General features: G+C 37.7%; 1 protein-coding gene across 2 annotated transcripts in view; it reads left to right on the top strand.

Annotated features, from left to right (window-relative positions):
- Positions 1-16,944, top strand: part of LOC143850990 (Nodulin MtN21 /EamA-like transporter family protein) — a 38,710-nt gene that overhangs the window by 2,655 nt on the left and 19,111 nt on the right. For both annotated transcript variants that reach the window (XM_077360302.1, XM_077360301.1), the window contains exons 3-5: positions 2,868-3,042; positions 8,374-8,489; positions 13,188-13,247. In XM_077360302.1, coding sequence (XP_077216417.1) covers positions 2,868-3,042; positions 8,374-8,489; positions 13,188-13,247 — 351 coding nt within the window. The remainder of the gene's footprint in view (positions 1-2,867; positions 3,043-8,373; positions 8,490-13,187; positions 13,248-16,944) is intronic.

The following is a 16,944-nucleotide window of genomic DNA, read 5'->3' as shown; positions in this document are numbered from 1 at the left end:
GAAAACTCAATTCCCAATCGTCTCAAAGCATGAGTTTTTTCCAAGGGTTTTACTCAATCCTATGGCATAGATTACTCAGAGACTTTCTCACCTGAAGCTAAGTTGAACTCGTCCGAGTATTTATTTTTTATTGCTGCTAATCAGGGATGGTTGTTGTATATGTGAAGAATGCCTTTCACTATGAAGACGTTATTGAGGAAGTTTACATGGAGCATCCACCTAGTTTTGCTGCTCGGAGCGCCGGCCGGGTGGTGGGGGGCTTCTCGATAGGCCGGAAAGGCTTTCGACGTACCTTGCCCCTTAAAGAGCTTGAGTAAAGAACAGAATCCGCTGCCGAACCTATTCCAATTCCAACAGCCCGGACTTGGATCGTGGGGATCGTCAGAAACTCTACCAAAGGCGATCCTATTACAGGACTATCGTCAGGTACGCCTGTCACGATTTTGACTTCTGTTTCAGTCATTTCAGGACTTGGTAGTTTCCATCGCCTGCCCATCAATAAGGGATCGCTCTGGGGACGAATACTCGCTCGCTCAACCAACGGGATCAAGAGCCTCTACGGCTGTTGGGATGGGGGGTGTCCAATAAAGTTTGTAAACTTCGCAAAGCAATGCATGAGTTAGAGCCATTGTTGTAAATTCCGTTTTGTTTCGTCCGGAATGGACGAAACGAACCGGTTTCGTTACAATTCCGGAACGAAATTCCAAAAATTTCGTTTCGGTGGAAATTTCGTTCCATTCCGGACGAAATTTTCCGAAATCCGGAATTTCGTCCGGAATGGACGAAATTCTCCATTCCGGCCGGAATCGTGCATAACGGCTAGTTTGACTGGATTTTGCAGATTTTACAACAATGCCCCTGGAACCTGGTGCGCACCACGCGTACCCGACACGTCCTGCTTCTTCAAGTAAATGTCTTTACTATTTTATTGTCCATTTACTTAAGATTTACATGTAAATAACGGAATACCCCCCTTTTGGATTTATTAAAAATAGTTTCAACACCCAAATCTAAAAGGAAAAAAAAGTCAACTCTCCAGTTCTAGTACAAAATTCAAAGAAAAATGGTCGGGTCAAAATTTTAACTTTCTTAACTTCCAAACGGTGGGGTATTTTTCAAATTTTAAAAATTCATAAAATCTATTTTGTCCAAACATTATTAAATCCCAAAAGTCCGGTAAAAAAAATCTCATAATTTGGTCTCTAAAAATTATTCATCTTGTCAGGCACTGGCTAACACACTGGTCTATACACTGGTGACAGACTTTTTTTTTCTAATGAATGATGTATTAATCACTTAATATATTTTTTGTGTGAACGAAAAGTTTCGACCGAAATGCACCGAAATGACCGAAATCCCACCGAAATTTCGTTTCGGTGGCCAAAACGAAATGGCGACCGAAACAGAATTTACAACTAAGGTTAAAGCAGTCGCTCCTTGCATGGTTTGATTGGTTTCACATTTGAAATAATGTGGCTTAAGTACTTAATTGGGTGAATTGTGATTTCCCATCAAAGTACCTATGAAGTTATTTTGTGATAAGCAAGCCGCAATGCACATTGCCAACAACTCAGTTTTTCATGAAAGGATGAAACATATCGACATAGATTATCATTTTCTCAGAGAGAAGGTTCCTTTCAAGATCATCTCTACTCTATTTTTAAGGTTCTCCAGTCAACTTATTGATATGTTCACCAAAGCTCTCAATATATTTCAACTTGAGAAGATGCAGTCTAAGGTAGGCATATGCGATAGACATGCTCCAACTTGAGGGGGAGTGTTCAAGACATGTTGAATTGTATTTAAGTTTGGATGGTATCACATATTTGTTAGTTTAATCTATGTTTATGTACCTTTAAAGTAAGGGTATTTATGTGAAGCACACATCAAAGTCACTTAAGTTATAACTTAAATGACTAATTATTATAAAGGTGGGGTCCATTTTCTTGGATTTGTATTTCCCCACCCACAACCTATATACAAGGCATTCATGGGTTAGGATTCTCTCTACCACATGAAAGAATTCTTTTTTTTTTGAATGGTAAAATTCATTAAAAAAGACCGAGATGGTCAGAAAATACAAATAAATAAACAATACAACACAAGAAAGAATTCTTCTCCCATCTTCTCCTCTCCTCCCATCTTTTCTCTTTTCTTCCATCTCTTCTTCTCCCTTTTGTTTTCTCTTTTGTTGTTTCAGTATTCTTCAAACTAACCAAAGCTATTTTGCTTTAAGCTTCGATTTTCCATCTGCCTTCACTAATTTATTCACTAGTAATTCACTTAAAATGTTTATAGACTATGAATGGCATTTAATTTTCAACCTATGGATAACAATTATTAGTTTAACTTTTGCTAGTTGGATATAGATGTCAAACATAAAAAATGAATAACAATCTTCAATGCCCCTCTTTGTTTCTATAGAAGGAAATTGTATATTCTCATGAAACTAATTTTATATTTCTTGTTATATCGATCAGATAGAAGTTGAAAAGCATTGCATCTTCAATGCCTATATCTTGACATGTTTTCTGTTTGCCTTTCCATCTTCTTCATGCAATTAAATCCATATTTTTCCTTTTATTAAACCTTTACATTACAATTCAAGTCTTTAAGTGTGACACCAAAGGATTTTGAGCTTAGTAATGGAAAATATTAGTCGTGCAAGTTCTGTTTATTAGAGTGCTTATTATTTTCCTTAGCTTTCCTCATGCATTTCTAGTCTTGGTGATGAATATTGTCTTAGTAGTCATCTGGCTGAATGGGGTATGTGATGCGACTTTGAAGCAAAGTCCTTTTAATATTTTAAATTCTGATTGGCTTGATGTTTTAAGGATTGATTAGTTTTTTCTTTCTCTACTTAACAGTTGGGTCGATTCCGTTATTTGAGGTTGTATTTACCAGATGTACAGTTATCTTGATGTTGTCATTTGTGTGGTTGAGGAGGACTAGACAGCCAGTATTTGGACCAACACATGTAAGGAATCTTCTGGTTGCTAGAGCCCTAACTGGGTATCTCTCATTATTGAGTTTCGTTTATAGGTTAGTTGTGCTAACTCAACAGTCTGGTTTGCGTTTAGCTCAAAGGCCACATTTTTTTATCTTTAGCTTTTCTGATTGGTGGTGATGGATGTTATCCTTTTCTATATACTCTATGTAATTGGTTTTTTGTCGAAATTGCCTCGGCATGACTGATAATTTTCCCTAATTATATTTAAAAAAATTCATAGAATTTATCTTTAGTTGTTATGTGATTCTGTATTTCTGCATGATTAATGCCATGTCTCCAAGTCACTAGACACTATCCAAAGTTTCTGCATTACACAGTTTTGTATCCATCCGTTTAAATTAATGATTACAAATAAATGGAACAGGGAAAAAGAAAAATGAATAGAAAGAAAAATAAATTACAAAAATAAAATTTAAAAGCCAAATTCATCTTATGAAAGTTTTTATTGATTTCATGGTTTTGGTTTTAAATTTCTAACAAAACACGCATTACAGGACCGAAATGTTTCTGCTCCATCCCCATCGAATGAATACTGAAACTGAAACACATATCGAAACAAGAACTGTAATTATTAGTTCTACACTATACTAGTATGTATTATATTATTATATTTATGTGAATTGCATGTGAAATCTGGTGTTGCGATGTGGTGTATGTATTACGTATATATTTATAAGAATTGTATATGAAATTTGGTATTTACCATTTGCTAAATTATCAGACATTGCGACAACGTATATCACTAGATGTTTAATGTTGTTAAATCATTATTTTTTCTGGAAAACACTTCGAAAACGGGATTCCGTTTGGAAAATAAAAATGGGACTGAAATAACCGTTGACTGGACCCTTTTAAATGTGTGTTTATTGCTTTTATAGGGATTTGAACTCCCTCCATTTGTCTTTTAGTGGGAGTGGCTCCACTAGTTGATGCCCGTTTTTTCCCCTAAAACGGAATCCCATTTTCCTAGCAGTGCTCATTGTTTTTTTTCTCTGCTCATGTGATGGTTTTTTAGTATACAGTTGTGCTTATTCTAGCACTTGAAATTCCATCTTAAATCAGTTGCATATGTTTCATCCAAAACCAAGATGTTTCCATTTCCATTACAATTGAAGCACATACCAAAAGCGAAACTTGAAACCTTGATTGATTTATGATGAGAGTCCCAATTCTGATTGGGATTAATCTCCTCAAAAAAATCTGATTGGGATTAAAATTCATGGTAACAACATTTCTTCTCGGTGGAGAGAAGTCATCTAATCATGGCTTTAAACTTCTACCAATACGTGTCAATTTTGGCCAACATGTGTTGACTTTCGTGGGGACTGAACTCTGCACTCTGCAGTTTCTTCGGACCAAAATTTAAAGTTTGATTCCTTGGATGCACCCACATAACCAAAAATCTCATTTATCCAAGAAATATTAATACCATTCCATTAATAATAAGAGTAAGTTGAAAAGTAAAATAAATGGTAGAATCATCAGCTTTCAAAAACAGTGAAATATCAAATATCTATGTTTGAATGAACCTTTCCGCCTGTTTGGATACGTGGATTTCAGAATCCAGGTTTTAGTTTGAAAGCAGTGTAAAATTCTGGATTTTACAATGGAAGTAGGTTGTAGATGTGGGGAAAGTAGGTTGCAGATGAAGGGTTTAAGTAAGAAATCCAGGTTTTACAAATCTCTGCCCCATCCTGAGATTTCTAAAACCTGAAAGCAGGGGCGATCTCCTACTCTCTCGCTCGGTGGAAAAAAGGGCGGGAAATCAGAAAATGACAGACGGTCTCCTTCTCTCGTCTTCCATCCACAATTTTGAGGAAATCCAAGATTCTAAAATCCTCGTATCTAAACGGCCTTAATGTTCAAGACATACACGACAATGCATGTCACAAGGTGTCTCATCTTGTTGAACTATTATTGATGATTGTGACAAGGTATTTGATCTTGTTGAACTATTATTGATGATTGTGACTAGGTGTTTGATCTTGTTGAACTATTATTGATGATTGTCTTTCTTATGTGATGGTTTTTAAGTGTGTATTTGTGCTTATTCTAGCATTTCCTGAAGTTTCATTTTAAAGTTTCATCGTTTGCATGTACTTTCATAAACTTCCATGATTTTTTCAAGATTTCAGGAACTTCTATAAACTTCATGAAGTGCGTCCATTGCAGTGGGACAGTGGGGACAGAGGTCCAGACCATAATTGATGTTTGAATTCTTGCCTCTGATTTTAATCCCAATGTCTTTACCTTTTCGTCTATAGAGACAATTAGGAGATTGGAGATAGTACTTTATCTTTGATATGATGTTTGGGATATCATTCATAATTGCACTCTTTTTTGATGGATGATCAAGAGATTGATTTGAGATGGAAGCTTGTCTTTGATCTATTGATCAAGGTGATTGAGAGATGCCCCATTTTTTCATCGATCCAGTGATTGGGAGATTGTTTTGATATGGAAAATTTTATTTTATTTGATATTCAGAAGTTTGATTGGAGGCGGCAGGACATTTATTTGAGACGGACGTTTCTCTTTGATTATTTCTTCTTGATCAAAGAGCGTCACATTGTCTTTTATCCAATACACTATAACTCTCTAAATACTAAAGTGGAGTCAAATTCACACATAAAGTTAAGCTGATTTAAATGGCTAAAATAAAATATACATTCCAACCATTATGACGACTTAAATCTAGTGAATTAGAAGTCACATATACAAAACTTATTGTAAATGTTCAATGATGCATATGGGTAAGTGTTTTGAATTAGTAGCTCCCTAATTTCACATCTTGCTTTATTTGGAACAATTAGGTTCTTTCAAGTTCGTCTAAACTCTAAACACAAGAGCAATGCCATCCATGAAATAAACTACATGCATCACTCAATCTTAAAATTGCTTAGTCAAGAAATTTTCTCTAACAAAATAAACTGTATGCATCTGTGCTCAATCTTAGGAAATGCTTGGTCAAGAAATTTTCTCTATTGTTGTCAAAATTTTAGTTTCATCATGGACACGATGAAAAGATGTGGACATAAAGGATGTTTGTGACTCTTAATGAGAGGCTTTCTTTATGTTCTAATGGAAGATGGATAAAAAGCCCTCAGAAGATGGCAGAATAGCCTTCTCATGGTGGAAGTGGGAAGAAGATCCTAACCAAAAGTTGATGTTGTTTTGGGACAGGGGAAGATTTAAGGTTTGCATCTACCTTTCCTGTCTAATGGAATTATGACGCTTTTGCGAGGAAAAACAACCTCTTGTTTAGGATTGTTTTGGCAATGACATTGCTTTTTCGTTTAGATGCAACTTGGTTGTGGTTGGAGATGAAATCTAGCTAGGAGCTATGTGTTTCCTATATATAGGTAGGGAACGTTCAATCACCTGGCTAGTAGTTTTCTCCCTCTTTTCTCTTCGGCTAGTATGACTTTTCAAAGGAATGCAACCAACAAATGCCCTAAACCCAATTTCTCAATCCTTCACCTCCGTTCAGTATGGAGGCAATATTGAGCCCTGAGAGAACTAGACTCATCGTTTTGGTCATGATTGAAGCCTCCACACTAAGCCGTGAGAGCCTTGAATCATGGGGATGTGTCATGTTTCCCCTTATTGTTGATGGAAACCAATGGAGAGGTTGGGGTCTGAGAGATTGATCTAGTTGATTGACACATATGAAGACATGTTGCCTTCTTTGGTTATAGAGATAGACATTGATGAGGTTTTGTATTTCATGGATACCAATGGACTCCATTGTCAAAGCAAATTCGGATGGTTGCCAAGTGCTATGATTACCACCATTGGAGAGTTGAGCTGTATTTTCTCTCTGAATTCTCCTGTTAGCCCTTCTTATTGAAGGACTATCCAGTACTATAGCTGATTAAGTGGACTAAATTCGAATTCTAAAAGTGTTGTAATTGAGACTGGTAAGGGGCATAATTGACTAAAGCCTATTGGAGGGTGTAAGATATTGAATAGACTTAAATCCTTACATTCCGAGTCTTTGAGGTAGCTCAGTTTGACAGACTTTGCGACCTAAAACTAATGACCTAGTCATTGGCCCAATTCTTACTCCCCAGGCCCAAGGTGTGGTTTCTTTCAGCTCATCTAAACGGCACACTTCTACCAATCCAAAAGCCTGTTTGTCTCCCTGGCCTGTTTACTTTCTTATGGGCAGCTTTCTCAGTGTCTTTTGAGGCTACCAACATGCCTTGTTTGTGTACTACTTCATGGAGCCTAGTGGTGGACCTATCTAGCAGACCCTTGTCAAAAGGCTTGTTCATGTAGATGTGAGAGAATAAAAGTATAAAACAATTCCCTAAACAAGCAGATGTGATAGAAAAGTCCACTGGTCAAGCAAAATGTTCCTTGATCTTTTATTTTATCGTGGTTAAGCAATCTTGTCTGACTTCTTCAGTAATTTTATAGGATCTTAAGTACGTCTCTGTCCTTCGGTATTCTTAGTGTTGAGATTCTTGTCTATGGTATGGACTTGGGTTTCTTCCATTATCTGCATGTTGGATTCTGTTATAAGTATAAAAGATTAAATAATGCCATCTCCCTCAGCTTAAGATTTTGGAGTTATTGGTTGTTTCACATCGTATCAGAGCAAAGGTCCTGAGTTCAAACCTCCCGGATAGCAAAAATCCACATGCAATGGGCAAACCCAAAAGAGGGGCCACATGTGCCATGTATAGGCCAACCCTAGAAAGAGGGGCCACACTTGATGGGGACTGCTAAAGTATAAAAGATTAAATAACGCCATTTCCATCAGCTTAAGCTTTTGGAGTTATTGGTTGCTTCACAGATTCAACTCTTTCTGATGCTGAGTTTGTTATCTCTTGAAAGAATATGTGAATCACACAATTCTATTCGATTCTAATACGGGGCTGGGTAATACAAATTCTAAGAGATAAAAAGCCAAAAAATTATTACAGCTCACCGAAATGGTGGAGCACCCTCCATGCTATGATAGCCAGGCTTGGAACTGATACAATGATGGGCACAAGAACAGACTATTTTTGCCAAATGTGGGACATGGATACGGTGGATACACGCATCCTATACCATGAGATAAGACATAAGACATGCAAGAATATAATATCTTAAAACTTAGCTAAATCTAACTTTGATGCTGGAGTTAGGAATAAATTTAAAATAAGATCTATAAGACTCTTATACGGTAAATTATAATTGAGAATATGTAACAATAACAAGCAAAAAAATGATAATTAATTCGAAGAGAGTGACACATTAAATGTAGTAGTTATTTTAACCGCCAGATGTATCATAGTGGCCTTTTGCTTTTGTTTACTTGGTAACTTCTGTAATATTTTAACATCAAGCTGTTTACAAATTGTTCTTTTCAGCATCCAGAACCTACCTTTGTCTAATGCTATTGTATTGAACTTCACAACTCCATTTATGGCTTCTGTTGCGTCAAGAATAATTTTTCGGGAGAAACTGAAACTTGCAGATATTGGAGGTATTTTGGGGGTATAGTATTTCTTAATTCTTGTCTCTTGTGCTTGCTTTACTGCAATTGTATAGATGTACGTAAATTGAATATGTGTGATGAAAATCCATCACTCCTAGTACTTATTTTAATAAATATGTGATGAAAATCCATCACTCCTAGTAAATCTATACTTGATAGAAGCTGCAATTCTCTAAATTAGATAGAGGAATAAATTAACCTCTGAAGCTAAATTCATCACTTTTTTCTATTTAAGAGATTGAGCTTTAGAAGTAAAGAGAACACAAAATTGGGATAGTCAACTCTCCAAGATATTCCATAAAAATGCAGTAGGAGACAGTACACCAAGAACATTGAGGAACTATGTTATGAAATTTTATCAGTTGATACATTCTTATATAAGCTTTTGAATTTCTTGAATTTTGCTTCCAATCGAAATATATGCTTTGGAATTAACTCATGACGGTAGTTTTCGTCTTCAACTCTTTTGTGTTAAAGCTTCAATCTATGCAAAGCTGCCAGAGAAGACTAATATTGACATGAAAGATATGACGAGGAGATGGCTAAACTGCAAGTTGAAAGTTTTTATTCAAGTTGGAATTGAAATGAGTTATGTTCATCTTGCATTTAGGCCGAGTGACTCCTCTAGTGAGGGACATTACAGGATTGAGACCCACTGGGCCGTCGCTGGCAGGTTTACTCACCGGGCCGTCTCTGGCAGGTTTACTCTCCCCGAACCAACTTACTGAAAAGAAAAGACAAACCCATCACCTTGCTCATGCCCACCATATGTTTTCAAACAATTCTTTCAAAGCCTCGAACTTGCTAAACCTAGGTTGCCCATTAGAGCTGGTACTGGGAGTCCACAAAGTAGGTTGTTTGATCTACCCTATGTCACAAATGTCCTTCTCGGGAATTTCTTGGCAAGGGAAAATCTCGGTATATATTATTATTATTTTTTTTGGGGTTTATGTCGGGAAAAAACGGTAAAAATAAAATTATTTAAAAAATATAGAAAATTATTAAATTTATGAAAAAAATATAAAGTAAAAATATCGGGATAATATCGTGATATTATCAGGATATTTTATGATAAAAATGAAAATATTGCTATATTTTGAAAATCTCGGGATTAGTTCGGGATTTTGTCGTTTTATCAAAATGTCGTGATAAAAACGCGATGTTTTGAAAATATCAGAGATATTTGTGACAAAGCTAAACCCTCCTTCTCAGGTCTCTAGCTCTCTAGACATGTCTTCCTAGAAAGAGAATTGGGGGTGCTCTATTCTCAGATGTTCTATTTCTCATCTATATAGGATATTCTGATGATAGACTAGCTACAATAGCTTCTACATCAGTATCCCCAGATTGAACCACAACACTCAAACCTCTAAAAATGTGCTCAAATTGCCCAAAAGGTTCAGCCAAACTATGGGAAGCATGTAAGTCAAGACAAAGTAGAGTGAGTTGGGTTCTCCTAGAGGCAGGGGTGCAACTTGGGTCGGATTCAACCCGTAGAAAAGTCGGGTTGAGTTAGGGTCGGGTTTGGGTTTAGTTTTCCCAACCCGGGTTGAGCTCGGGTTGGGTTCGGGTTGAGGGCTTGGGCAACCAGACCTCAGTGAAACCCTACATTTTTTATAATTTTTTTAGCGAGCTTAAAAACTTGGGTCGGGTCGGGTTGAACTCGGGTCGGGTCGGATTTGGGTTGGGAAAAAGGTTCCTCGGGTTGGGTCGGGTTGAACCTCATCGGGTTGGAAATCGGGTCGGGTTCGGGTTGAGTAAATGGTTCCTCGGGTTGGGTTCAGATTGGCCTCAAGCCGACCCAACCAGACCCGAGTTGCACCCCTACCTAGAGGACAAGAAATATGAACACTAGACCTTTTAAGAGATGGGTCCTCTATCACCTCCAAAGTAAGAGAGTGGGGCTCATTCCTATTAACAACTGAAAACTCGGAGGAAGAAAGAGAAAAATTAATTGGAAAGTTAAAATAAGGCATACCTGAAGGTGCAAGCATTGCAGAACCAGAGACATAGTTTCTCTAAGCGACATTTGAGTATGCAACATAGTTTCTCTAAGCGACATTTGAGTATGTAATCACCCAATCGTACATGTTCAAAGGAATGCCACTGACCTAAGATGTCAATTCTGTTTTGTTTTGGCCGCAATGACCGTAACATTTCATTGTTAGGGTCGGATTCGGGTCAGATTCAACTTGTAAAAAAGTTGGGTCGGGTTGAGTTTTCCCAACCCGGGTTGGGTTCGTGTTGAGGGTTTCGGCAACTCGACCTCAGTGAAACGTGACATTTTTTTATCATTTCTATTTTTAGTAAGCTTAAAAACTCGGGTCGGGTTCGGGTTGGGAAAAAGGTTTCCTTGGGTTGGGTCGGGTTGAACCTCATCGGGTTGGAAATCGGGTCGGGTTCGGGTTGAGTAAATGGTTCCTCGGGTTGGGTTCGGGTTGGCCTCAAGCCGACCCAACCAGACCCGAGTTGCACCCCTACCTAGAGGACAAGAAATATGAACACTAGACTTTTTAAGAGATGGGTCCTCTATCACCTCCAAAGTAAGAGAGTGGGGCTCATTCCTATTAACACCTGAAAACTCGGAGGAAGAAAGAGCAAAAGTAATTGGAAAGTTAACGTAAGGCATACCTGAAGGTGCAAGCATTGCAAAACCAGAGACATAGTTTCTCTAAGCGACATTTGAGTATGCAACATAGTTTCTCTAAGCGACATTTGAGTATGCAATCACCCAATCGTACATGTTCAAAGGAATTCCACTGACCTAAGATGTCAATTCTGTTTTGTTTTGGCCGTAATGACCGTAACATTTCATTGTGGTCCAAAAAAGGAGCAGAATTACCCCCTGTACCATTTCGTCCAAGATTTCGTTCCATTCGGATCATTCCGGTCTATATCGGTGCATTCCAGTTTGTTTCGGCCGAAACATTCCATTATGACACCAAAGTTCCCTTATTGAGTCCCTTGCAGTGCAGGGAACTCGTCCAACCCAAAGTTCAAGTCGTCAACCCTATTACAGAATTCCCAATACTTGTGAGACATGTCGCGTTCATCCCTAGATAGCGACTTGACATCCAAGCATGGATTAAAGGGCTTATCTTTGCTTTTAAAGTCGTCTTGGAATTGCTAACGACCAACTCCTATCCTATTATTATCGTATTTGTATTCTTGCACCATGTGTTGGGGGCTTTTGACTTATAATGTCTAGGCTCTCCCTTCCAGACCTAAAGTTCTTTCCTTTGCTATCCACCCACAAATATTGCTTGGATAAAAAATAATGAAGTACAAAAAATATGTATACATATGATTCCAAAAATATTTCAAAAAAAAAAAAAAAAAAATCGCGACTGAGAACAAAGAGGCATCAACGACATACATTGAAAAACAAACACAACACTCCATACAAAAATAGATATTTTCACCGCCTTTGCAAAATCCTTTCCTTGTATTGAATGCATGAGTAAAAAAAGACAAACCACATACAGAAATCTCAGTTATGTCGAAAGTGACTTTAATTGGGAATGAAAATCCTAACCCTAATTACAGTTGCCCTTCGGTTACCTTGCTTTGGCCAAGCGTGGGGGGAGAGAGAGAGAGAGAGAGAGAGAGAGAGAGAGAGAGAGAGAGAGAGAGAGAGAGGCTAGCATTTCATGTAGACAGATATGAGAAGAGAAAGGGAAATAGGGGAAATGGTATTTTCACCGCCTTTGCAAAATCCTTTCCTTGTATTGAATGCATGAGTAAAAAAAGACAAACCACAGACAGAAATCTCAGTTATATCGAAAGTGACTTTAATTGGGAATGAAAATCCTAACCCTAATTACAGTTGCCCTTCGGTTACCTTGCTTTGGCCAAGCGTGGGGTGGGCGCCGGGGGGGGGGGGGGGGAGAGAGAGAGAGAGAGAGAGAGAGAGAGAGAGAGAGAGGCTAGCATTTCATGTAGACAGATATGAGAAGAGAAAGGGAAATAGGGGAAATGGATATTCCAAGGAGCTCCTTTTCTCTCCCTATTCGTTTTATTTTTGTTAGCTTGCTTCAGCCGAGAGAGAGAGAGAGAGAGAGAGAGAGAGAGAGAGAGAGAGAGAGAGAGAGAGAGAGAGAGAGATGACGAGGAAAATGTTGGAGGCCAATATTTTGTTCCATCTATAAAGGAAAGCTGCATATGGGTGTCAGGGTTTTTGATAGAATCCTTAGGTGTATTTTCCTTTCTAGATGGAAAAGGATCTCCACCCCGGAAAGCCTTTTATTGCGCAACCAAACAACATGAAGTGGAAAATTGGAAAAGGCATTCATTTCCATTACTTTCCACCACTTTGTTTCCAACCAAACAGACCCATGGATAACAACCAAGAAGTTGTGAATCCTCAGAGACGCAACTAGTTCATGTGATATCTCGTATTATTGCCATTCCAAACATGTCAACTCATGTGATATCTCCTAAGATTTCTTTATTCTGTTCAAATGAAAAATTAAAAAGGAAAAAACACAATTATTGATCGTTCTCTTTGTTAATTCATATCACTCGAACTTTTTTGTTGAATTTCAGTGTAAGTCACATATTACAGGAATCTCTTCTATATTCCTTTGACTTCATTGTAAACTTTGATATAGTTCTTTTAATTTTTTTAGATACACAAATGTGTTATAAGTGTAATAATTATTTTTCTACGTCACACCCATTTATCAGGTCTCGCTTGCAGTTTCATTGGTCTGGTATTCATTTTTCGACCAATGCTTCTGAGACAAGGTATGGACATATAAGGCTTTTTTGTTTACATGTAGAAAGCTTTCTATGATGCCGAGATTTTATGTTGATCAAGAAATAGTATTTCATGATAAACCTTCTAGTTTCTTCTTTTCAATCTTTGATTCTTTCTATATAATTCCATTACCAGCCTCTTTGTACTTGTGTGTTTTGATATGAATAAACTTTTACTTTTATGTGGTTCACTCTTCAAAGTTTATATTCAATTTTCTTTTTATATGCTCATAATGCGCATTTGAGGGTTCTTTCTTGCCGATTTATTTTTCAATTGTGTTGCTTTGTGTTGTTTTATGTCGCTTCTATGTGTCAGGATTCCATAACAGCACCCTTACTTCCCTCATACTTCTTGGAAACTTTGAATTCATACAAAATTTTCTATACATGTACATAGCCTGTGCCTGAATATCTAGACGACGGAGAATAGTTGAATAACTCAGCAATAGGTTGTTATGTATTACATGACTGATGAAGTCTGTCTGGTGTTTGGGCATTGAAGTAAAAATGGCTTTAGGGCAGTGTCATTATCGTTGTCACCAATATTAAAACTCATCCTCATAGGTCCCTGATGTAGATCTAGTTTAGATCTACTTTTAAATGGTAAGATGAGATAAAGTCAATCCAGATCGAAGGAAGAACAACAATTGAATGAAAACTTCTGCTCAAAACCATCCAAAACCAGTAAGTTGTTGTTCTAGGACAGAAAATGACCAGAAAATGTAGAAGAGTAAGGCCTTCTTGAGCAGAAATTCCCTTCGAACAACATACAAAGCTCCTCTTACAAGTGTTTCTCTCTCTCCCAAGCTATGGTTACAAGCTCCAATTCAAATTAGCTGAATAAGTTCCAAAAAATTAAAAAAAAAACTACTTATCGCAAAACAAACACTACTTATCGTGGGTGCCCAATCCTAGATCCCTCTCAATTACATTTGGCCTCACTACACACTCAAATTACAAGAATGCCACTCCTAATCTTCAACTCAATGATGAACCACTCTACTGGCTATTCCCCATTCCAAGTTATATATGGCTGCAACCCATTGGGACCTTTGGATCTTCTTCCCTTGCCATATGGGGAGAAAGGCTTAAATAGGACAATAGATATGCTTGAGGACCTTAAGTCTATCCACACCAAAGTCAAGGAGAATCTAGAAAGGGCTTACCAAAGGACCAAAGATTGGGTGGACCAACATAGAAGAGTTCACTTTGAAGTTGGAGATCTTATTTGGGTTCATCTCTCCAAACGGGTGTATGTGTAGTCTTTTATCAAATGTTTTTTTTTCTCTTTTAGTAGGGGTGTATGTGTACTCTTTTATTAGGAGTGGCATTCTTGTAATTTGAGTGATGTAGTGAGGCCAAATGTAATTGAGAGAGAACTAGGCTTGGGCGCCCACTATAAGTAGTGTTTCTTTTTTAATTTTTGGGAACTTTTTAGTTGATTTGAATTGAAGCTTGTAACTCTAGCTTGGGAGAGAGAAAAACGCTTGTAAGAGGAGCTTTGTCTGTTGTTAGAAAAGAATTCCAGCTCAAGAAGGCCTTCCTCTTCTTATCAGTTTGAAGCTTCAATTGAGATAAGTACGCCTCTTGTTGTTAATTTTCATTGAAATTTAATAAAATTCTAGTTGTCTTCTCCACATTTCTGTTCTTGCTCACTTTTTCCTGTTTTCACTTCATTTTCTGTTCAATTTCTGCATTTTCTGGTCATTTTCTGTCCAAGGACAGAAAATTACGAGTTTTGGACTCTTTTGAGAAAAAATTATCATTCAATTATTGTTCTTTCATCGATTTGGGTTTGCTTGATCTTACTATTTAGAATTAGGTCTAGAGGCCGTTTCACGTACGTCGCGACGAAGCAATTTACGCTCATTCCCTTATTCAGAGTCATTCGATTTTTTCTGTGGCTTAGATTAAATGGGGTGAAAACCCTCTTAGAAAGTTATCCTGGGACCCTTATTCGTTCTTTCCTCCTTTGGAGCCGAAAATAACGAAATGCAGATCCCCAATCTTGGTGAAAACATGGCCCTGCTTTCCATTTTCTCTCACCTTTCATCTCCTTCTTCCCAATAAATTCGCCAGAAAATAGAAAACCTCTACATCCATGGTTTGAAAATTCAAGAATAGGTAACTCAGACTAAGTGCTATGACTTGGTCCCTGCTTTCCATTTTCTCTCACCTTTCATCTCCTTCCCAATAAATTCGCCAGATAACAGAAAACCTCTACATCCATGGTTTGAAAATTCAAGAATAGGTAACTCGGACTAAGTGCTATGACTCGGTTATGTTACGCTGTTCCTAAAAGAGTTCTCCTTGAAAAAATAAGTTTCAACAAGCCAAAGGCCAAAATTGGCTCCATTACAAACTGAGTTCGGCGAGTTGTAGCAATTGCCAAATTCACCCAACAAGTTTTCAGGCCATGCATCAAATGGCTTCATGGCGATAAAACAGACCAGTGAATTGGAAGGAAAAAAATGCCACCAAATGAATACACAAAATTACATCAAAGATATCAGTTTTGCACGAAATTGAATCTTTCATTAATTTGCAATCTGCTACAATTGATCTTGTTTTCAACCTTTTCCCCAATCATGGGCTTTTAAATATGTCATACTGCTGTAAATATGACATTATTATAGGCATTTCAAAAAACAATATAACATTTGTTTGCCCAACAAAATGAAAATTAACTATCACATCGATCTGAACTTAAGCGAATCCAGACTCATTGTGATTCACATGAGAAAAATCAGAGGTTTAGAAATTTGAGAGGAGAAAATCTGACATTTGTGGATATTGTTTTCACCCAAACAGAGCTTTCCTGAGCAGTACAAGCCACAAATGTCTGAACCAAGCTATCAGCTCTGGCTGACTTATTGCAATGATCAAGAAGCTCCTTGCAATGTTGTTGTAAATTCATTTTACAGAATCAGGCCAAACTCATTTTTCTGTTATCTCCTTTTGGTAAACAAGAGATACACAAGGGCGATATTTTCGGCGTCAGAACTCAGTTCTTGAACTATGAAGAATTGAGGCTATCCATTCAATGCCGAGGTTTTCTATTATCTGGTGAATTCATTGAGAAGAAGGAGAAGAGAGGGGATGGGCGAAAACGAAAAGCCAGGCCATGTTTTCACGGGGATTGAGATCTGCATTTCAATATTTGCAGTCCTAAGAGGGGAGAAAAGAGCGAAGAAGGGTCATCGGTTAACTTTCTATGCTGGTTTTCACTCCATTTAATCTTAAGCAGCGTAAAATATCCAATAGCTCCCGAATAAGCGATGAAACGGGAATTGCTTCGTCTTGACATACATGAAACAGCCTCTTAGATCTAAACTAGATCTACATCACTCTCTTTGTTGTCACTGTGAAAGTATAAAAGATTAAATAACGCCTTTTTCCAACAGCTTAAGCTTTTGGAGCAACTGGTAGTTTCACATGGTATCAGAGCCAAAGGTCCTAAGTTCAAACCTCCCGGATAGCAAAACTCCACATGCAATGGCCAAACCCAGAAGAGGAGCCACATGTGCCACGTGTAGGCCAAACCCAAAAGAGGGGCCACACGTGAGGGGGAGTGTGAAAGTATAAAAGATTAAATAACGCCTTTCTCCAACAGCTTAAGCTTTTGGAGTAACTGGTAGTTTCAGTCACCAACAAAAAAAAAAAACAGGTGACAGGAATAACTGCT

Source organism: Tasmannia lanceolata, unplaced genomic scaffold, assembly GCF_043159265.1.
Source record: "Tasmannia lanceolata isolate RefF3 unplaced genomic scaffold, GAP_Taslan_0.1 ptg000018l, whole genome shotgun sequence".
Classification (NCBI taxonomy): domain Eukaryota; kingdom Viridiplantae; phylum Streptophyta; class Magnoliopsida; order Canellales; family Winteraceae; genus Tasmannia; species Tasmannia lanceolata.
This window is presented reverse-complemented; position numbering and strand designations above follow the sequence as displayed.